Raw genomic sequence first — 22397 nt, 5'->3', positions numbered from 1 at the left:
GACAGGTCGGAATGTGATCTCACAAGTGAAGAGTATGCTATGATGGTCACTAATCCAAAGAAGTTTGCGCAAAGAAAATTTCCTGTCAACAAAAACCGAAACTGGCAAGGAAGTTATAGTTCAGAGAAGGTAAAGGATGAAGAAAAAATTTCTTCTCAAAAGGATGAAGACAAGAAGGAGAGCAAGCTTGCAGGAGACTCTGGGTTCGATTGCAATTACTGTCACGGAAAGAACCATTTCGCCAAAGATTGCACGCTGAGAAAAATGGCTGAGAAATGAGATGGTGAAGATGACGAGGCGTATTATATGCGCAAGCTGGAAGAAATCAAGAAAAAGAAGGCATCTAACAGTGCTAACAATTCTATGAATGTCTTGATTGTGCAGGAGAATGCAGATGAAGATGAGTTCGGTGGCGTTGAAGTTTGGTCAATCGACTCCAAAGATGAAGAAATGAGAAAACCCACTCATGGAAAGGCCTATGTGGCAAAGGAATCAGGTTCGGCTGGAAATTGTTTAATTGTCACCGCAGGATTATCAACCGAAAGTGCAGACGAGGAACCCAACCTAACTGAGAATAAGTGTTTTGCAGCTAAACCTGTCAGTGAGAAGATCAACGACTGTGATCAGTTGATCAAAAAGGTACAATCCATCCTTGAATCACTTAAAGTTCCATTAACAGACAATGAAGAAGAATTAAATGAATTAAAATTTAATTTTTCTAACTTAAGTGGTAGTCTCATGCAAACTCGCTTAGCGAATTCTAACCTAACTGACCAACTCAGCAGGGTGTCTTCAAAGAGTGAGGAGAGAAGGATGTGGATTGAGCTGAAGGAGGCAGAGTTACTTAGGGATAGGGATGAAAGTATTTATTTACAAAGAGACAATTTGAAGTTTTTAAAACAAAGGAATCTTTTTTGTTTAATTGCTAAGCATTTATTCACTAATATTTCTCAATTACATTTAAGCTATGAGATAGGAGAGAAGATTCATAAGATGATTTTACCCTTCCTTGAATTTAGGAGGATGAGATCATCGCAGAATGTGAATCAGAAGTGTCATCAGAAGAGACATCTGTGTCTTACAAAATTGGACTGGACAGAATAGAAACCTTCATTGATTCTAAGGAATACAAATGTATGCTAAAAGATATTTTAGATGAAAATGATAGGCTGAAAATAAAGTCAGACACTATTCAATCATTTGACTTGTCCAATGCCAAATTAACTTCATAAAATAAAATGAACTTAGATAATACGTCTGAATTTGATGAGGAAAGTGAGATGAGTGAAATCTTGGTAGAAGATGTAGTTGATTGCTCTAGGTTTATGAAGAACGAAACCAAGAATGAGAAACCCCTCATTTCAAAAAAATTCGGTTAAATTTGCTCGCATGTCAAATGACAAGAAACAAAAACTTAATGAAAAGGCTATGGTTTATCAAAAGGTTCAGACTATGCCGAATCAGGTCTATGCAGTTACAGGAGTCACTACAAGACAAACGGCAGAATTAAGAGTCCTGGTGGAAAAAGACAATGCTAAAGGGTGTGACGATTACTTCTGGTCTGCCCCCATTGACAATGCAGATGAAACCGTAGGCTTGTCTGAGCAAACTTCATGGAGGGTTAAAGGAAGATATGTGGCTGAACCCATCAACAAACCCTCAAGTTTCGACAAACCAAGCACAAGTGGAACTAAAGAAATCCCTGAAGAACCGATGACAAAACCATATGTTGCATCAAATACAACCGAAAATCAAAAGCAGAAGCCAAAGGCTAGCTTCAATATCCATAAATCACAGAAGGAATTAGCATAACAGAAATGCTTAAAAAATCAAAGATATGCAAAGAACTTGAATGAGCGAAAACGTCACTGGGAATCTCAAAAACCCAACTACGTACCTCCTAAGAAAGTGTCAACGGATAAGGGAAAGGAAAAACTGAAAGGAAAAGAAACCTTCAGCCCAAATTCCTACTACTCCAAAAGTCTGAACCGAACATCGGCTCTCGATTCCCAGACTAGCATATCAAACCGAAAGTCAAGTTTCGATGCCCGCATCAGCGCTTAGAACCGAAAGTCAAGTTTCTATCCTCACATCGGCCCACAGAACCGAAAGTCTAGTTTCGATCCCAACACTAGTTTTGGTTCTTCCAATTCAAAGTGCAAAATAAATTCTTTGAAGGACATCAAAAGAAAGGCAAAGCTAGCATCAGATTCCGAGTTCCAAGATAAGAAAGAGGCAGCTAACCCTAGGATTCAAAAGAAAAATCCTAAACCAACTAATAACACACCAACTAACGCACCAATCTTTAAACAAGATAAAACTAAAATCAAGGTGTATACCATTAAATGAAAAGATCAAACCACTTTAGTAAAAAAGAACATTTTTGGTTGATATTTCTTCTATAATTCCTTTTTCTGTGAAAGACTCACCAGGATCCAAGAAACTTTGGGTTCCTAAATCAACTTGAATTTGCAGGTGCTTTGTGACAAGCAGTTCGATGATGAATGGTATATTGATAGTGGTTGCTCACATCACATGATAGGAAGGAAGGAAGAGCTGAGGGAGTTTCTGTCCCTAAAAGATGGTGGGTGTGTAAAGTATGGAAATAACTCCTATGGAACAATCAAGGGATACGACATGATAACCAATAGAGAATTCTTGATTTGAAAAGTGGCGTATGTGGAAGGATTACAGCATAACCTCATCAGTGTGTCACAACTAGTCGTAGGAACAGGTCTGAAAGCATCATTTGATGATGAGGGTTCTGAAATCATTGAAAAGCATTCGAAAAAGGTTCTGTTAAAGTCTGAACGCAAGAGAGAGATGTATCCTTTAAATATCAACCCAATAAAAGGAAAACCAGCAATATGTCTGCTATCAAAAGCAAACACAGATGAAAGCTGGTTGTTGCATCAACGTTTATCGCATCTGAACTTCAAAGACATGAATAAGTTAGTGCTTGGTGACCATGTTCGAGGCCCCCCTCTTCACGAGTTTGACAAGGAACATCTATGTGCAGCATGTGAGATGGGAAAATAAAGCAGAAAGAGTCATCCTACGAGAATCAATACAAAGATTGTTGAAGCTCTTGAACTGTTGCACATTGACTTGTGTAGACCTTCGGCTACCGAAAGCATCGGTGGTAGTAAGTACATACTTGTCATTGTAGATGATTTTTCACGTTTCACCTGGGTTTTCTTTCTTAAACAGAAATCATAAGCAACTTCCAAGTTGAAGATATTTATTAAGCAAGTGGAAGTTCAGCTGAAAAAGACGGTGAGAAATGTCAGGAGCGACAATGGGATGGAATTCAAGAATAAAGACTTTGAGGACTTTCTGGCTGATAAGTGGGATAACTCACAACTTTTCGGCCGCGTATACACCACAACAGAATAGGATAGTTAAAAGGAGAAACCGTTCTTTATGTGAGGCAGCCAGAACCATGCTCAGTTTCGCTTCTCTTCCGTTATACTTCTGGGCTGATGTAGTTGTAACCGCATGCTACACTAAGAACCGATCCTTTCTTAACAAAAGATTCTCAATCACCCTATATGAGATCTTAAATAATCGAAAGCCCAATGTTAATTTCTTCCATGTGTTTGGTTCAAGATGTTTCATCCTTAACTCCAAGGAGAACCGAAACAAGTTTGACGTTAAAGCAGATGAAGGAATATTTCTTGGTTATTCACTTTCTTCAAAAGCTTACAGAGTTCTGAATAAACGATCTAAATGGATTGAAGAAACATATTACGTCACCTTTGATGACAATTACATGAAGAAAGTTCAAAGGAGCGAAAGTGATTTAGGGGAAATTTTTCCTACATCAGGACAAGTCTTGGTTCCAATATTCAACTTGTTCGAGGAGTACATTCGGTTATTTGATGAACCGGAGAAAGCAGCACATTCAGAGGCAAAAGTAGCAGATAACAAAATTGATAATCTCAAAAAGATCATCGATGATGCTGCAAAGGATATGGAAAGTGAAATTCCTAAACTTGCAAGTGCTCAATCCTCTAATGACTCTCCAATAAATGGCTCAATGTTCAAGGGGGATAGTTCCACAGCACCAAAGTCAACCAAGTTATCCTTCAAGGGGGAGAATGCTATTCCGTCCCCAACTAATAAAGGTACATTTGAGGGGGAGAATCCAACTCCCTCAGAGGTTGCAAACTCCGATGTTGAAATGGGTTACACTTCGCCAGTCGAAGGGGAGAAAGAGAAGGCAACTGACAAAGGCGAGAGTGATCAATCAGAATTTGAAGAGGAAGTGAATGTTGAATTGGATCCGGCTTATAACCCAAGTTATCCTCCGTTTGTGAAATGGACCAAGGATCATCCTAAAGAACAAATTATTGGTGAATCTTCTGAGAAAGTTCTTACTCGTTCTCAATTAAAAGCGAAACAAACTGCATTATTCTCTAAAGTTGAATTATGTATGTTTAATTCGTTCATCTCCAAAATCGAACCGAAAACAGTTAATGCTGCACTTGAGCATTCTGATTGGGTTCAAGCAATGCAAGATGAGCTCCATGAGCTCGAACGTAACCGAGTTTGGAGGCTGATTCCCACACCAAAGGATGCTTCCGTGGTCGGATTGAAATGGGTCTTTAGAAACAAATTAGACAAAGAGTGGAACGTCATTCGCAACAAGGCTCGGTTGGTGGTAAAAGGATATTGCCAAGAGGAAGGGATAGATTATGAGGAAACCTTCGCTCCAGTAGCAAGGTTGGAATCAATTAGAATCTTCCTAGCATATGTTGCCCATAAAAACGTTGAAGTTTTCCAAATGGATGTGAAATGTGATTTCTTGAATGGAGAACTAGAAGAAACAGTGTATGTTGAGCAACCTCCTGGGTTTGTGAATGAGAAATTTCCTGATCATTGTTATGTGTTGGATAAAGTTGTTTATGGTTTAAAGCAAGCACCGAGAGCCTGGTATGAAACCTTAACTCGTTTTCTAAAAATTTCAAAATTTAAGCAAGGTTCGGTTGACCCTACCTTCTTCCGAAAGAAAGAAGGCGAACATCTAATGATAGTTCAAATTTATGTTGATGATATCATCTTCGACTCTATGAATCCTAGCTTAACAGCTGAATTCAGAAAGTTGATGGAGACTAAATTTGAAATGAGCGCAATGGGTCCAATTAATTTTTTCCTTGGTTTAAATATTAGATAGGGACCAGAAGATATCTTTATCAACTAGGAGGCGTATACAAAAAACCATTAACCAAATTTGGCATGACAGGTGACTCTAAACTGAAGGTTCCTATGGCATTTTGCACTAAGTTAACACCATCTCTGGAGAAACGTGATGTTGACATAACGCTTTATCGTCAAATGATAGGGTCCTTTATGTATCTAACAGCTAGTAGACCGAACATTATGTTTTCTATTTGTTATTGTGCTAGGTTTTAAGCCAATCCAAGAGAACCTCACATGGTGGCTGTGAAGAATATCTTCCGTTATCTAAAGCGGAACTCATCTCTCGGTCTCTCGTATCCTGCCAAATCAGGATTCTTTATTCAAGCTTTTTCTGATGCTGATCTTGGAGGATGTGGTCTAGACCGAAAGAGCACTACAGGTGGATGCCAATTTCTTGACAAGAAACTTGTTAGCTGGCAGTCTAGAAAGCAAACTTGTGTGTCACTTTCAACAGCAGAAGCTAAATACATAGCTACAGCATCTTGTACTTCTAAAGTTATATGGATTCAAAGTCAACTGAGAGATTACGGGCTGAATATGAAGAAGATTCCTCTCTATTGTGATTCAGAAAGTGCAATAAGAATTTGTCATAATCCAGTGCAACATTCCAAAACTAAGCATATTGCACTTAGATATCATTTCATAAAGAAACATGTAGAAGATGGGAATGTGGAAGTGCATTTTGTTCGGTCCTCTGATCAACTAGCTGACATATTCACTAAAGCCTTACCTGAAGCATGTTTTAATTACATTTTACAAGGTCTGGGAATGATGGAAGCAGAATCGGTACCGAATCTACGAATCTTGCAATAAAATTAGATAGGCGAAATGGAGCGACCGCTCGGTCTATTTCGGCTCCATAATTTTCGGGAACCGAAATGAACCAACTGCTTGGTCTATTTTGGTTCTGGAATTTTACGGAACCAAAATGAACCGATCGCTTGGTCTGTTTCGCTTCATTCAATAACACTAAGGTTTTGGTTGTATAATATGTATACATTTACTATTTTTTCTGTTTTTAGTTTCTTATTTTTCAGAAAACTTCAAAAATCTAAAAATATTTTTTTAGAAAACTTCAAAAATCCAAAAAAAAAATTGTTTGTTTGTGTGGTGTGTATGTTTGTTCATTCTTTTTTATAGGTTCCAAGTATACCAGTACAACAGAGTTCGAAGCTGGGGTAGGTATGATTATTCTTTTATGAACTAGTTAAGGGTCCTTAGAAGCATGTTGGTGCATGTTGACCAAAGCCTCTGAGACTTAGAGTAAGGCCTTAATGATTCGATCAATACCTATCGTTTCTTCCCAATTAGGTTGTTCTTATTCACTCGGTCTAGAGCTACCTTACTCTTCTCATATGAGTTAATAGTTTTTCTGCTTAGTCGTGTGTTTGTAGTAGAAGGTACTTTTGGTTCTTTCACCATCCTCCTTCCATTCTCCATCCACTTTCGGTTCACAACTGTAACCCTTGAGACTCTCGGTTCTTATCACTAAGGTTTATGGTTACATCAAATCTATGTTTCTGATCTTAAATACGTATACCACATGCTGAGTGAAACCCAAAATTCAACACCTATAATGAATTGACAGTGAATTATTATATTCAAGATCTTATTGGTTACCTATTGAAATCTCTTTTTCTCTGTGAGGTCTTTTATGAATTTGTCTAACACCAAGGCTTTTCTTCCCATAAAGATCCAATTTATTTTTGTTTTTGAGATTTCTACAAACTCTTTTGTCATTATAAAATATATCCTACCTACTTCTTCGATCAACAATGGTGACTTCTTCATCTACTCATGATCAGACTACTTCGTCCGTAATTTTTTCCAATTAGCAAAATCAAAATATGATCATCGAACTCAATCCGTTCTTGTATGATTCATATATGTTACATGTTGTTGAGTGTTTGAAGTATTCCCTGTTGGTTCTAGCCCTAACCCAGGTTGAATTTGTTCCCATGTCATTCTTGTCCAAAGTTTACTCTACTACAACATATGACAAGAACAAAGAACGCATCTAATTTCAAATCCACTCCAAAAAGGCTTCTATTTCCAAAGGGAGGTTTTGTTCATTACTGCATCTTGTTGTGGATTCCTCTTGTCATCTCACCCGACTTCATCAACACTACACAATTGTTCTTGATGCTTTATGAGATGGGTTATACATATGTGATGACCACCATTACAAAGGTCAAGAAGTCATGTCTACCGTCTCAGTGGAACGGATTACTTACTCTTCTTATCAAAATTTTGGCGGAGCGGAGTGCTGGATCTGATGGCACTAGCAAGGGTTTTCTGACCATTCTCTATGGTATTTACAACGGTCTAAATCTTGATTATGGGTCCATTATCTGGTCTCAAGTTGTGCAGAGCCTCAATGCTTCTACTCGACATTCAGAAATTTCTTGTGGAAGATTCTGGACTCTTATCACAAGGAGGGCTATCGACACTCTGGCTATTCCGGTGATGAAAGATGCCCTAATCGCGTCCATCGCAACGTTTCATACCAAGAAGATCATTCTTTCTGATCCTACGAATTTTCCACACTATGGCTCTATTCCGGATTCCATGTATCGTTGTGTCACAATCGAGAGTCAAGTAATGGCGGATTATCGAAAACTTCCTCCCAAGGAACCGAGAGTCCTATCTCTGGAACAACAGGATGCCTTGGATGCAGTAGACAAGCCCGACAACTGAGGAAAAAGAGTTACACTCAAGAAGGAGACAAACAGAGGAGGATCAATCTAAGCCTTCTAAGTTGAAGAAGCGAAAGTCTGAGAAAGGGGCTTCTTCTAAGCCAAAGAAAATTAAAAAGATAGCGAAGAGATCAAAGAATCCAACTCCTCCTAGCTCTGACAATCAAGAAGATGATGAAGAAGAGGAAACTCATCAAGAATCTCCAAGAGGTACTACTCCACCAAGATCTCCCACTCCAACTGAATCTCCTCCTCACAAATTTCCAACCCCACCTCCATCACCGAAACTGAAAGTTCCAGTTTCGGTTGTTACAACATCACAACCAACAACCTCTTTTCCACCACCACCATCAGTTTCTTCTGTTTCTATTCCTACAACCACCTTACCACCTCCTATAATTTCCCAATCCACCACCACTACTATTCTTGGACCGACAGTAAGGGTCAACTTATCTGATACGGGGGCACCTACTGAAACCGAACCTCCTGTGATTTCTAAACCTCTTTCACCTACACACTCAACCGATTCTGGTGCTACTCTCGGTGGTGCTAACAATGAGTATGACTCAACATACTTCAGTCCTTACAGGCTTCCCACTAATGATGATGATGAGGCTCAAATCACTAGCCAACACTTGGAGAGTATTAATGAGAAGTTAGATAAACTGCTTGCTGATAACAAGGCTTATAGTGGTGTTGTACTTAAAGCTTTTGTGGAGACTGACATAGGGCAATACAATGACTCCATCGACAAATCTACCAAGGCAGTTAATGAATCTGCTTCTACTTGTCAAAAGGCCTCTGCTGATGTTGTTGATATTGTTAACACTACACAGATTTTTCTGGATTCTCTGAAAGGGCATGCCGATACAAATGCAGCCAAGGTGCAAGCTTCAGTTGATTCACTTTCCAAGTCTCTTCAGGAAGAACACTCCAAATTTTAAGTTGTTCATTCCTCCATTCAAGCCGAAAACACTTCTCTTATCACTTATGTTTCCTCTCAGATGGACTCACTTCATGCTGATATTGGAAAGAGAGTGCTTTGAAAGAAGAAATTGCTCGCCAAGCCTCTACAATAGAAGTTCAGAAAGTTCAAATTGCTCAAGCCGATAAGGAGATTGCTTTATTGAAGATAGAGAGAGCAGTATTTAGAAGTTGTGCAAGGGAAGTGAAGGATATGCTCACCAACATCCTTGGTGTTCATGATCCAATACTGACCTTGACCATTCGGAACCATCTCACGACTAAACTACTTCCAGCCCTTGCATTGTTACATGAGATGAAGGGTGTTTCGGAGAAGTTGGTTTCTCCAAAACAAGGGGGAGAGGGTGTTCATGTTACAACCGAACTGAAGGATAATGTAGCTTTAGGTTCTGGTTCCCAAGCCAAGCTTAAAGTTGTTAAAGATGACAGTGATGATGATATTGAAGAAACAATTGCTGATGCTCTCAAGAGAAAGAAAAGAGACAGAGAGTTAGATGAAAATTTGAAGATTTCAAGGGAAGCAGAGGAGAGGTAGAGGAGAAACAAGGAAGAAGAAGAAGCCTTAAACTGTAAAAAGGCCTTGTTTCCCTTATGGACGAAAGAGACATTAATCCATCAAGCTATAGAGTTTTGAAGTGTTTATTGGTTGGAACCTGTTGCTTCTTTTGATTGTGATAATTCTAAGGACTCGTAGTTCGATATGCCGATCACAAGAAAAGCGTTTGCGTTTCATTGTTTTGATTGGACTGCCGAGGTTCCTTTCCCTCATCCGAAGGTTGATAGAGAGCTTATCAAAATCACTCGAGGGTCTGCAAATTCAGTGTCAATGATTTCTCTAGCAGATCTTCCTAATATTAATCCTCATGATTGGATTCTTTTGTTCAACATTCTGCTCACCAACTCAGGGGAATATGAGCCGATTCTGGAGCATTTGAAGAGGATGTTAGCTTCGTATGTTTATGAGGTTACAGGCACGGATCAGGAGATAGCGAAGGTGATGAAGAAGAAGAAGTTAACTGTCAAGTCCACACCAAGAATAGGAGATGTGAATAAAATGAAGATAGGCTAAACTAATTCAAAACATCTCACTGTGATGTTTACTAAAGGCGAAGGTCATAGATTTTTGTTCACCATTGTAGATAAACATTTATTTTCAACGGACTGCTTGGAGCACATAATCAACCTCATTCATCGGTGCAAGCAGAACTCCGAAGCAGACAAGAAGAACTTCACAGACATGCTTCGGTAGTACATCACGTTCCGTCATCATCTTTTGGCCATCATTCCGAAGCTATTCAAAACTGTAAAGAAGTCTTCTGCTGCTCAACCGAAGTAAACTTTCGGTTCCATTGACGCAAAGGGGGAGATTGTAGAGCTTAATTGTGTTGCATCATGGGCTTTTTGTTTTGTATCCGGATTGGGTCTATCCATCCGTGATTATCTAGTAGGGTTATACTATAAATATGCATGCATGTATGCATTATTGTTTAACGAATTTTATTACGTTTATTCTCTGTAACCCTAAACGCCTTTGCAGTCGAAGTTCTTAGTCGAGCTCTTCTGAGGTGTTGAAGCATTAATCATGCGACATATTCAAAGCCATATTCGTGTTTATATTTACGCTCTTAATTGTTTGCATGCATAGAATCTAACGATCCTGATTGAATAAATTTCTAACACTAAAAGTCTAAAACCCTAGAAAATTGAGGAGAGAGGAGATAACACTTAAGAAAATCGTATTCTCTAAGGCCTCGTTTGTTTTTCTACAAAAGTACTTTTGAGAACTTTTCCCTTCTGGCGGGTAGAGGTTTCGCAAGTGCACGTCTTCTTCCGCAAACTTGGAAAACGACAAAAGACATTTAACCACTTCCAAAACAAATAGCACCTAAGTGTAGGTAAGATTGGGAATGAAATTAATGAAGGCTAAAGAGTCTATTTATAGATGAGGTAACTTGTGGATAAAATTGTGGATAAAACTGATTTAGATCTGTTTAATAATCAGATTTAATCCATATTCAAATCCTTTCTTTATCTAATATCTGGAACAATTCTGGAAGCCTTCTAGGCCTCCCAAAACTGTCCACCCTCTTTAGGTATTCTAGAATGTTCCTCTTGTTCAACTTTTGAACAATTAACATTCAGTCCATACACCTTTAATCAATTCCTAATTAATTCTAATTAACTCCAACTAATCCTAAATTAATTTTAGCTAGTTTCTAATTAATTTATCAAGCTATGATAAAGACAAAGCTACAAATTTAGTCCTTGTGGTTTGCAAAAATCTTTGGATGGGGTCCAAAAAATTTCAAGCTTGCACAAAAGGTCCAAAATCAAGGTTTTTCTAGGCTTTTAGTCCAAAAAAACTTGAAAAGACGATTATACCCTTTTAATTTCTTTTTTTATTTTTTGCAATTATTCTAATACCATTTTGTCTTAAAAATAAAAAGAAAAGATATATATTATCCCCCACCACCCATACGTTTTCTCTCTCCTTTCTCTCTCTCTCTCTCTCTCTCTCTCTCTTTCTATCTTTTCTCTCTCTCTCTCTCTCTCTCTCTCTCTCTCTCTCTACCAGTTATGCATCTCTAGCATAGGAAGAAGCCGGAGGAACTAGGAGACCACTAATCGCCACCATGACAATTCTCCTCCTCTTCCTAATCTGCTCACAGGTCTCAACCAAACACCCCCTTTCATCGTTACTGTAACTGCTCAAAGCCATAGCCTACAATGATAAAGGAAGTAGTCGAGTGAAGCACCGAAGCTACCCCTTTCCTCCGTGGCGATTGGTCGAGGAACACTACCCAAACACCCCTGACTCCTTCACTACCGACGATGAGAAAGGAAGCCATGACAGGCCTGTCGGAGACGTCGACTACAGCCCCTCCTATTGAAGAAGAATCACCCAAATGCTTCCCATGCCCACTGCTATCGATGGATCGAAGACAACAACCCCCGATAAGGTTTTGTTGTTGGTTGATTTATGTTTGCTTGGTTTGTTGGTTGATTTATGTTTGTTTCAATGAGATTGAATCAATGAATAGATGTGTCTTAAATGAATCCGATTTCTCTGAAAGGTTCTCGATCCAAATATTGAAAAAGGACTCCCGATTCATTTCTTCGAGAACAACATAAGAACAACATATGTTTCTAATTTCTTCCATATTAAATTGAAGAACTGGAAAGCTTTTAACTTTCAATGGTTGAGAGATGTGTGAGTCATTCAGCTGCGAATTGTGTTTTGGATGAGAGATATGTGGAGAGGGATTATTTTGATTTTATTGATGGTGATTCGTTTGGGAGTGATTCCAGTTTCTTCAAGTGTGCATCTGATGTCGTATTCCAATCTCCTAATAATCGTTGAGCATCATCGATGACACATCAACAACTTTAGATCCAAGCTTTGACGATTCCGGTGGTGGAGGACAATTCATCGCTAATGAAGCTATCTTCAAAGCAGGTGAAGGGTGAAGAAGAAGAAGATGGGAGGGAGAGTGAAAGAGAAAGGAAAGGGTCAGGTGGAGTGAAAGAGAGAGGGGAGGGTTGGATAAAATGATAGGGTGGGATATGTTATTTTTTTTAATTAAAAAAGGTATTAAATAAATATATAAAATACAAAAAAGAAAATAAATGGGCATAATCGTCTTTTCAAGTTTTTTTGGACTAAAATCGCGGAAAGGTTTTGATTTTGGACCTGCCATGAAAGTTAAAAACTTTTTGGATCCTATCCAAAGATTTTTGTAAACCACAAGGACTAAATTTGTAGTTTTGTCTATGATAAAATAATGAACTATTTGTCCCACTCTTTTTGAAACTGCTTATGATTTTTCAGCCAAAATAACTTAAAAAAACACTTTTTAAAGCAAACACTTTTTAACTTATTGACTTATTGAATTTTCCACTATAAAAGCTTATCTAAACTCTTTTTAAAAAACTTTTTTTATCACCATTATAAGCAAATAAACCCTTTTATCTAAAAACACGTTTCTAATTAAAAAAGCACTCCCAAACACCCACCGAACATCTTTTAAACTTTTTTTAATTTTTGAAAAGTGAAAAATACAAAATTCATTTTTAAAGTAATTCCAAACATCTTTTCTTTTGAACGTTTTTGACTTTAGAATATAAAAAATGAATTTTGTACTTACAAATTTAAAATACTTTTATAAAAAGTGAATTTTAGTATTTATTGATTGATAAAACACGGGTTAAGGGGTATTTCAGGAAGAGAAAAAGAACATATATATTCCATGTTTCTGTTTTCATAGATTCTTTCCCAAAAAGAGATGCTTATACGAATGATAGTGGAATTAATGGATCGTTTTAGCTTAATTAATTATTAAAAAATTAATCCCATCATTAGACAGAGGATTAAAACAGAAAATAAATTCAGATTGAACCACCAGAGAAGGTTCCCTCCTGCATCAACACCTACAACTACAAACACTCTCCTCTCTTCCTCAGTCCCTCTACCTTTTTCTATCCCTAATCAACCAACACCACCATTTCTATATTCATCATTTCTTCTTCTTCTTCTTCTCTTCTTCTTCTTCTACTGAGTTTAATTTCATTCAATCTTCTAAGTTTGACTACCGTTTTCATTGATGTCTGTGCCACTGGAACATGATTACATAGGCTTATCAGACGCTTCTTCGTTGGAAAGAAGCTCCGAATCCTCCAATATCTCTTCCGATTCGGAAACCAACAATGTTCTTAATCTCAAAGCCACTGAGCTCCGACTTGGGTTGCCTGGTTTTGCTAAAAATTCCGAAGAAAGCGCCACCAAATTTGCTCATGTTAAGAACTTCATGTCAGGAGCTAAAAGAGGATTTTCTGATGTTAATATTGAGGGTTCCAGCAAATGGGTTGTGAACGGTGGTTCTGAAGCTGATTTGGGTAAAAGTTCTTCTGTTTTGTTTTCTCCTAGAGGCGGGATTAATGGTGGTTTAGAGAAAAATCAAGTACAACAATCGATTTCACCTTCTAATGTTCAACCTATTGAAGAAAAAAAGAAAGAACATGTCAGTCGAAATGTTGCTCCTCCTTCTGCTAAGTAAGTTTTCTAAAACCCCTTTCATCATCGCAACGCATATTTGCGGAATTAGGGTTTAATTTCAAGTTCTTATCCCTGTTTTCTTGCTTCTTGAAAGTTATGTGTTAATTTGTATGTTTAACAGGGCACAGGTGGTAGGATGGCCACCCATAAGATCTTTCCGGAAGAACACCATGGTCACCAATTTGTCGAAAAACGCCGGTGATGTAGCGACGGCGGAAGGGAATTCCGGTGGCGGAGGGTGTCTTTATGTGAAGGTGAGCATGGATGGCGCTCCATATCTGAGGAAGATTGATCTCAAGATTTACCATAACTATGCAGAACTTTCAAAAGCTCTTGAGAAAATGTTTAGTTGCTTCACTCTTGGTATATGCTTCTTTAAGCTTTACGATTTTGTTAAATATGTTTCAATTTTATATATTTCTTGATGTGTTTTTAATAGTTATGGTTATAACTTATGAATGATATGTTGATTAGGGCAATGTACCTCTAGTGGAGTTCGAAGGAGAGAAGGGCTTAGTGAAAGTAACCTAAAAGATCTTCTTCATGGGTCTGAATGTGTATTGACATATGAAGATAAGGATGGTGATTGGATGCTTGTTGGTGATGTTCCTTGGGAGTGAGTTCTATATTCTAAAATCTTAAAAAATTTCCAAATTTGAGATTTGTGTTAAAAAAAAAAAGAAAAAGAAAACTTATCATGTTGTTTGTTTTGTAGGATGTTCATAGATTCATGCAAAAGATTAAGGATCATGAAAGGCTCGGAAGCAATCGGATTAGGTATGCGGCCTGGCCCCCATCTAGCAGACTGTTGTGTATCTGATTTATTGTTTAGTAGTTGTTAAAAATATTTTTAAGTTTTTTTGACTTTATGTTTGTGGTTGTGTGTTGATAATAGCTCCAAGGTCGATGGATAAGTGCAAGAATAAAAACTAGCATGAGATTGAGATGCAAGTCTAAAAGAGACATGTGAAGGGAAGAAAGAGAAAAGGGTTTTTGGAAAACCTCCAAGAGTTAATATATGTGCTTGGATATTTTTGAGTTGTAGTTTTATTGTATTTTTCAATATTTTTAGTAGGCAAAACTCATAACTGGAAGGAAGCATCCAGTTCTTTGGTGTGTGTTGTACCACTTGACATTTCTTATGTAAATGGCTTTTGTCTCCTACTCACTTCTTTTTTGTGTTGTTTTTCTATTGTAAATGATTTTTTTGTCACAAAAGTAATGGCCTACTTGCCCCATTTTATCATGTTCAAAGAATCTTATGTTTCGAGTTCAATGCGTGCAATGATCGCGTTCAATGCATACAACGAAGGTGCATTGTGAGAAAATGACATTCACTTTGTTATCGCGAAATGAGAGAAAGTGGGTAGGTTTCTTTAGAAGCGAACGTGTCCCACTAGATAAGTTATTTAGATAGTGTTTGGTATGATTGAATCGATGGAATTGTTCATTCCATCAGGAATGAAAAGTAAAAGAAAAAAATTATAACGGAATGGAATGGATCTCTATATAATGTGGTGTTTGATAAGACGGAATCAAGAATTGAGTCGTATGTTTTATTCGATCATAATGAAGATTCCTGTTTGTTTTGTTCTCGGAATAAATCGATCCTTATCATAATGAAAAAACTTTGTTTCCTTTTATTTTGTTGATTTTCATTTCTTTATGTTTTTATGTTCATTGTGGAATAGCATGGGAAATTAATAAATAGCTTATTTTTAAATACTATTTTCAACAAAAAAATTTAATAATTTTTTTCATTATTCTCATCAATTTACAATATTTTTTTAAATAACTACAAAGACATCATTTTGTTATGACTTATTTGGGTTTTAATAAAGAGTCTATTGTGCTATATTTTTTATTGTTTATGGATATAATTTCAATTATAATCAATAGAATATATAGAATAAATCATATATTAAATTCAATATAATGTAAATTTTCATATAACAATTCATTCTCCTACATACCAAAGTAATAAATCATTCCTTTACCCTTTTTGTTCCATTCCTACTTTTGTCCAAATCTTGACCAACTACTTTCCCAATTTAAGCAGACCATCATTCAAATCACACAAGGCAAAAACCTAACATGGACATGAAAAAACACATCTAATAAATAACACTAATCTTACCTACATTTCTTGTGGAGATATTTGAACATACACCATTTGAGTATATACCCATTAAATACACAAGTCTCAAGTCTTTATAACCCAAGCCTATAAAACAACCCAAATCTTCCATCTTCAACAATAGGATTTGAAACACATGTTCGATCATATCTTGTTTGATCAAGCATGGATTCCACAAATATGCTATTATGGAAATGTTGCGATCATAAAATTTGTTTATTGTTTTGAATGAAAAATAGTTTTGTTCGTTTTGGGGTGGTATATTTGCAGAAATATCAAAGGGTCCGAGTCACAACAACCGAAGTATATGAGTGTTTTATTTCAATATGAATTGGCTTCTTTGTAGATATCTTTAAACTATTCTCGTTCATATAATTTTAATAAAATTATTTTATAAACTTTTCATTGTTTTTATTTAAATTATTTACTTTATTTTTTTTAGACCACAAATTTAACCTACTCCTAAACTAGTCCTTAAATCCATCTATGTCCACAATGAAATTTGAACCCTCAATCTCAATGAGAGGGGACAACAACGGATACCGTTGAGCTAGAAATATTATGGGTTTTGATAAGTTTTTATTATATAGTATATTTTTAGTTTTATTAATATAAACTCAATTCTAATTAAATTAATCTATAAAATGGAGCTAAAATTACATATTATATGTGTTGGTGATTTTAGTGTTACCATATCATTTTATGTAACTGGAACTAACATGTGAGTTAAGGGGCTTCTTATATTGTACTCTAATATATGTACGGGTTGGTGCGGAGTCCACACATGTATAAGATCGAATTAGAAGCCGGTTTAATGACTAGTCGGGGGTTCGGGGGCAGCGCCCCTGGGTCCGGGGATTTCAAAGGAGCAGCGCCCCTTTGGCGGGGTATAAGGGCAGCGCCACTAGCGGGTCCAAGGGGCAGAACCCCTGGCTGGGGTCCCACTGCCAAGTCAGCGGGCGGGGTCGAGGGTTAGCGCCCCAAAACCTCACCGAAATTTACATATGAGAACATAGTGGGAAATTCAATTTCTTGGAGGTGATTATAGTAAAACTAACGAAACTCGTTAGTTTTGGCAACCCTAAATCCTCATTAAATCTGGATTATCCTGACTTGCTTCCAAAGCAATTAATGACGGTCCAACCCTAATAAAACCTAATCTCGTTTAATATATAAACGACTCTTCAGTCTCAAAATAGGGTTACGAATTTTAGCTCTCATTTTCATGAAACTCTCACTGAATCTCTCTAGCAAATTGGCTTACGATTTCTGTGCTTAGAATCGTAAGTGTCCACTTGGATTATCTTAGGCTGAATTTCTTGCAACCCAGACATAGGGTAGAAATATCAGTTCGGAAAGTGTTCTCCCGATCCAAGTTGGTATCCAAATTTCTACTATAAACCCTAATATTTTCTTACAATATTTACATATAATATAAAATTTTCATTGTATTTCTATACGCCACAAAACATGATAATTGAATGTAATTTATCATTCCAATACTATATATATGACATTACTTTGTCATTGCATTCAATCCATACAAGAATCAATACTCTACCTATTCCATTCCATCTTCATTATATTCCATCAAATCAAATTGACACTCCTAAGTATTGAATACTTTGTGAGTTTTAATTAATGCACTTACTTTTGTTTAAATTAATCTTGACCAACTACTTTCCAGTAGTCCAACATTTCTGTCACAGAGGGCATAAAACTAATATAGACATAGGATGAAGGTACCTTATGAAAATACTAATTGCTATTTAGATTATGTAAAACAGTAAGCTAACTGTTTCTTTTGGAGATATCTAAACATAAACCATATAAGTTTACCCATTAAAACAGTAATTAGCAACCTATGTTATGATTATGAATGATTTGTTGATTAAGGAAATATGCTTCCAGTGTACTTAGAGGTCAGTAGGCTCAGTACTTAAAGTCACCTATATAGGATCGTTTAAAAGCAACGCAATATGGGATTTGTGTTAAGAAACTTATCGTGTTGTTTGTGTAACATATATATACATAAAAGTTTTTCAATATTGATATATGTGCTTGGATATTTTTGAGTTTTAGTTTTAGTATATATATTTTTCAATCTTTTTGATAGACAAAACTCGTAACTGGAAGGAAACATCCAGTTTGGTTTGTATCGAACCACTTGACATTTCTTATGTAAATGGCTTTTGTCTCCAGCTCACTTCTCATTATGATATTTCCAACCTTTTAAACGATTTTTATCTTAATTATAATGGCCTACTTGCCTAGTGTACCATGTTCAATGATCTTTTTGTGTTCAATGCATGCAACGATGACACTTTGCAAGAAATTGACCTTCACTTTATCATAGCAAGTTTTGGAAAACCGTGTCTCTTTTTGTTCACTTACTTGGTATTTTTAATCCATGCAAATCATGTGCTCTACATCAACCACACAAAGTTTAAGCTTTGTGTAAGTAAACGGACCCATGAAAAGCAACTCCTTAATGTAGTGTTTGGTATAATGATGAGATTGAGAAACCAATGGAATTTTTCATTCTAACGGAATGAAAAAATAATAATAATAATAACAAAAAAATAGGTGTTTTGTCTAATGGAATGGAATGGATAATTAAGTGATTAAATTTTGTGACATGACTAACAAAAAAGATTTTTTATGTAGTATTTGATACGATGAAACGAGAAAGAAATAAAATTGTCATTCCATCTTAACGAAAAAAAAAAGACAGATAAAATCTACCATTTGTATATGATCTTTTCATTTTGTTAATTTTAATTCTTTTACTATAATAAGGTGTTTTTCTAGTATTCAATTTTGGAATGAAATGACTGCAAATTTGGTCTCTGTGGTTTGCCATTTTATATGGTTTTTGTTCTTGTAGTTCTAAAATTGTAAATTTGGGGTTTTTCATCATGTTTTGATTGTGGTTTGGTTACTAGAGATGACTTTCATTATCTCACATCTATTAACTCACCCTATAATGCCCTTAATGGAGGAGTATTTTAGTCATTTTACATCTCATCTCTCCCTTATCTTCTATACTCATCCATGAAGATCCTTTATTCCTCACCCTCACCTATCTCACTTTCATGTATCCTCTCGTTCTAGTTCAAACTCGTGATCTTCAACCTTCAAAACCCTGATTTGCAGTTTTCTCTACAATCTAATACATTTTTTATTAAACAATCCGATTTAAAAGATTTCCATTATTTCAATAAATTAGTTAGAAAATATTATTTTATTATAATTTATTTGGGTTTCAATAAACTTTTAGTTTAAATTGTTATCTATATAACTAAAAAGTTCAACGCCACATAGTGAATGATATATATAAATACCATTTACGTATAAAATACACTTTTTTTTAGGAAAAAACGAACTAACTCCATCCCCCAAAACATAACTTTTTTGGGAAAAACATTCATTTCTTTCCTCCAAAACATAACAAACATGATATAATGGAATGTAATTAGACGTGTGATGCCATAATACACCAAATCTCTCCAAACAACTTTCCCAATTCAACCATACCAAACATTTAAATCACAAAAGTAACAAAACCACCATAAACAATTAACAAACACATCTAACAAAAAATACGCAATTTCAATATACTCTAATAAAATTTTTTTTTTTTGCCACATTTTAAATGTCACATTTTTATTTAATTTGCTAGATGTTATTCTGGCTATTTTAAATTAATTTTTTTCCACATGATTTTTTATTTTATTAAATTTCATCTAATAATTAAATAACAAATATAATAAAAATAATAATAAATAAATATCAATTTAATCGATCCAACTTTCTTTTAAATTTCAAAATTCCTAAATTGAAACCCAATTATTTTTTTGTATATTTTTTTAATTTAAAAGTAAAAAAACCACTTCAATTTCAATAACTCAACATTTTTCTCACTTTCATTATAAATTTAAACTTTCTAAATATTTAGACCTCTGTATTTCATTTTTTTTTTTTTTGTAGTACACTCGTTAGTAGTACATAGATATTACAACTAATACAATAAGAACACTAATCTTACAACTACATTTCATCTAAAGATATCTTAACATACACCATTTGAGTATACCCATTAAATACAGTTTCCTCAAGTCTCGATAACCCAAGCCTTTGAAACAAACCAAATCTTCCATCTTCAACAATAGGATTTGAAACACGTGCTGGATCATATCTTGTTTGCTGTGTAAGTGAAGGCCCTGCAACTGGTGGAAGCTCCCAATAAACATCAACTATGGATTCCACAAATCTGCTATTTTGGAAATGTTGTGTGTGTGAAATCTGTTTGTTTGTGTGGTTGAAATCATCTCTCATGTACCCTTTTACCCCCCACCATGCCTCATGGGGCCCACATAGGTCATTTATGTCAACTGCCTTTTCCCAGAATTGTTTTCGTTTTCTTCTTTGTCTAGCTTCATCACTATCTTTGAAGCAGCTATGTCCACCTCCTGATAAATAAAGGGTATTATTGGTAATTCACACAGCAAGGAAGGAAGCTTTTGATATTTGGTTTAATTGGTAATTTAGCTAACCTTGTATATAAAACTGATCACATATCTGTCTCAAGGAATAATGATCTCCTGTTCCAGTATCATAGTTGTCTTCAAATACAAGATGAGAGAAGCCAGCTTTAAGTGCTTGCTTTAATCTGTATCAAAGAAACAAACACACATTCATGATTCATGATTCATGATTCATGATTCATGACCCTATAGAATGAGAAAAAGTATGCAAAGTGATTACCTTTTCAACTCATTTTGATGATCATCAAAGAATATAAGAACCTGACTTGAATCATTGACGCCATGTTTCTTCATCACTTTTGACCAATTAACATTCCCAAAGTCAACAAAATCTTTTCCAGCAAAATATGTGCAGTTTTGATCGACGTATGCAGGGCCTTTCAAAAGGTATTTTGCAGGATGGCGAGGTGTAAGTGAGATAATTGGGGTGTTTGGCATGGCTTGTCTTAATATCCAGGTTGAATGTCCCTTGAAAGCTCCACTTTCAATCATGAGTTCTGGTTTTAGCCATCGTGTGATAAACCAGAGCCCGAAGCTGTGATCAAAACCCATTCCGTACATGTTGTTCTTGATGGGTCGTGTCTCGTAGATTGGTACAAACGCTTCCAAACCTTGAAGCAGATCCTTCGATGTCCATTCAATGGTTTTGCCATGTTTCGATCTGCCTTTTATAAAGGAAATGAGATTAGAAAGTAAAAACAGATAGTTATGAACAAGTAGCGCTTTTTGTGGCTGTCTTTCAGCTAAATGTGGTTGTTCTTAGGATTGTTTCTGTCAATTCGAACATCAAATCACAAGTCTAGCAGAGTATAGAGACATTCGATTCTCGGTTTACAATCTAGATGAACGTTAAACTAGATCAAACAACATAGATATGAACGAGCATTATGACATTGATGCAGATCTGGTGAAATCAAATCGAAAAAAACCCTAACAATAACAAATTACAAACACGTACACACACACACCTAGTGAATAAGTGATGAGAGCTTACACCATGGGACGCCTAGGGATCCAAAGTCTGATTCGAGTCCATCCAATCCGAAGAATCGGGTACGAGAGAGTCGATCAAAGGAAGAAATGGAAGAAACGCAAACCAAATTGCCGGAACGAATGAAGAGAGAGTAGATTGCGAAGATGACAATGGCAAGAAAGAGTATCGGCCAGAGATAACCGGCTCGGGTCAAATAGTTGGTGACCCGCGTAGCGATTGAAAGCTGCTTTCTGGTCTTGGATCCATCTTCTTGGTGTTCGTCTCCTTCGTCACCGAATTGAGCAGTCCTTCGCATAGAAACAGCGTTTAGCATCTCTCTATCTCTCTCTCCAAATCGATCAACTCCGCTTGAAGTGTACTTATTTTGGCATCTGGATCCCTGAAAAGGCGTTATTGGGTCGATCTAGGTTCCGTTGAAAGGGTTTAAACTTTTAGGGATAATAACTTTTGATCACATTTGTTCATTAATTTTTTTCACATCGTGTATTAACCTTTGAAATTGTTGAAACATATAAATGTTTAATGTTAATGTTTCAACAATTTCAAATAATAATGTAAGAAGTGCATACACTTTAAGTAGATTATCTACTTTTGATGAGAATAGTGCTTTTTTTCATGGACTAATTAACAAACATCAAAGATCCCAGCGTATAAATGGTATTAAGGAAAACGGTTTCTGGATCACTGATCCGGTAGACATCAAGGTGAGAGTTCTAAAACACTTTGCCGATAGATTTGCGGAACCTATTAAATCGCGCCCTAAGTTCATCAACTCCAATTTCAA

The 22397-nt window shown here is 36.1% G+C and overlaps 2 protein-coding genes across 5 annotated transcripts; one reads left to right on the top strand and one right to left on the bottom strand.

The window, feature by feature from the left end:
• The first annotated feature begins 13270 nt into the window (after window positions 1-13270).
• Window positions 13271-15103, top strand: LOC145042935 (auxin-responsive protein IAA27-like). The gene is made up of 5 exons (XM_078991456.1): window positions 13271-13932; window positions 14057-14298; window positions 14410-14551; window positions 14651-14712; window positions 14831-15103. The coding sequence occupies exons 1-5, from the start codon at window positions 13484-13486 to the stop codon at window positions 14866-14868; spliced, it is 933 nt and encodes a 310-aa protein (XP_078847582.1). The 5' UTR covers window positions 13271-13483; the 3' UTR covers window positions 14869-15103.
• Window positions 15104-20015: 4912 nt separating this feature from the next.
• Window positions 20016-22052, bottom strand: LOC145042933 (uncharacterized). Of its 4 annotated transcripts, none has more exons than XM_078991452.1 (4): window positions 21614-22052; window positions 20840-21284; window positions 20629-20744; window positions 20016-20544 (listed from the first exon to the last, which is right to left on the bottom strand). In XM_078991452.1, the coding sequence occupies exons 1-4, from the start codon at window positions 21924-21926 to the stop codon at window positions 20123-20125; spliced, it is 1296 nt and encodes a 431-aa protein (XP_078847578.1). In that variant the 5' UTR covers window positions 21927-22052; the 3' UTR covers window positions 20016-20122. The 4 variants fall into 4 exon arrangements, with proteins under 4 accessions (XP_078847578.1, XP_078847579.1, XP_078847580.1 ...); XM_078991453.1 differs by having other exon boundaries at window positions 20840-21280; window positions 21614-21753; XM_078991454.1 differs by having other exon boundaries at window positions 20840-21280; window positions 21588-21699.
• Between the last annotated feature and the right edge of the window lie 345 nt (window positions 22053-22397).

This window comes from Lactuca saligna, chromosome 4 (genome assembly GCF_052625555.1).
Source record: "Lactuca saligna cultivar CGN05327 chromosome 4, ASM5262555v1, whole genome shotgun sequence".
NCBI classification, from domain to species: domain Eukaryota; kingdom Viridiplantae; phylum Streptophyta; class Magnoliopsida; order Asterales; family Asteraceae; genus Lactuca; species Lactuca saligna.
The sequence above is the reverse complement of the archived record's forward strand: the minus strand, read 5'-3'. Positions and strand labels throughout refer to the sequence as shown.

Excerpts from the sequence above, each read along its gene's own strand:
- LOC145042935 (XM_078991456.1), top strand. The coding sequence starts at position 13,484 with ATGTCTGTGCCACTGGAACATGATTACATAGGCTTATCAGACGCTTCT. Across the intron at positions 14,299-14,409 it reads GTTTAGTTGCTTCACTCTTG|GGCAATGTACCTCTAGTGGA; the intron begins GTATATGCTTCT and ends TATGTTGATTAG. Across the intron at positions 14,552-14,650 it reads GTTGGTGATGTTCCTTGGGA|GATGTTCATAGATTCATGCA; the intron begins GTGAGTTCTATA and ends TTTGTTTTGTAG.
- LOC145042933 (XM_078991452.1), bottom strand. The coding sequence starts at position 21,926 with ATGCTAAACGCTGTTTCTATGCGAAGGACTGCTCAATTCGGTGACGAA. Across the intron at positions 21,285-21,613 it reads ATCCCTAGGCGTCCCATGGT|GCAGATCGAAACATGGCAAA; the intron begins GTAAGCTCTCAT and ends CCTTTATAAAAG. Across the intron at positions 20,545-20,628 it reads TGATCAGTTTTATATACAAG|GAGGTGGACATAGCTGCTTC; the intron begins GTTAGCTAAATT and ends TTTATTTATCAG.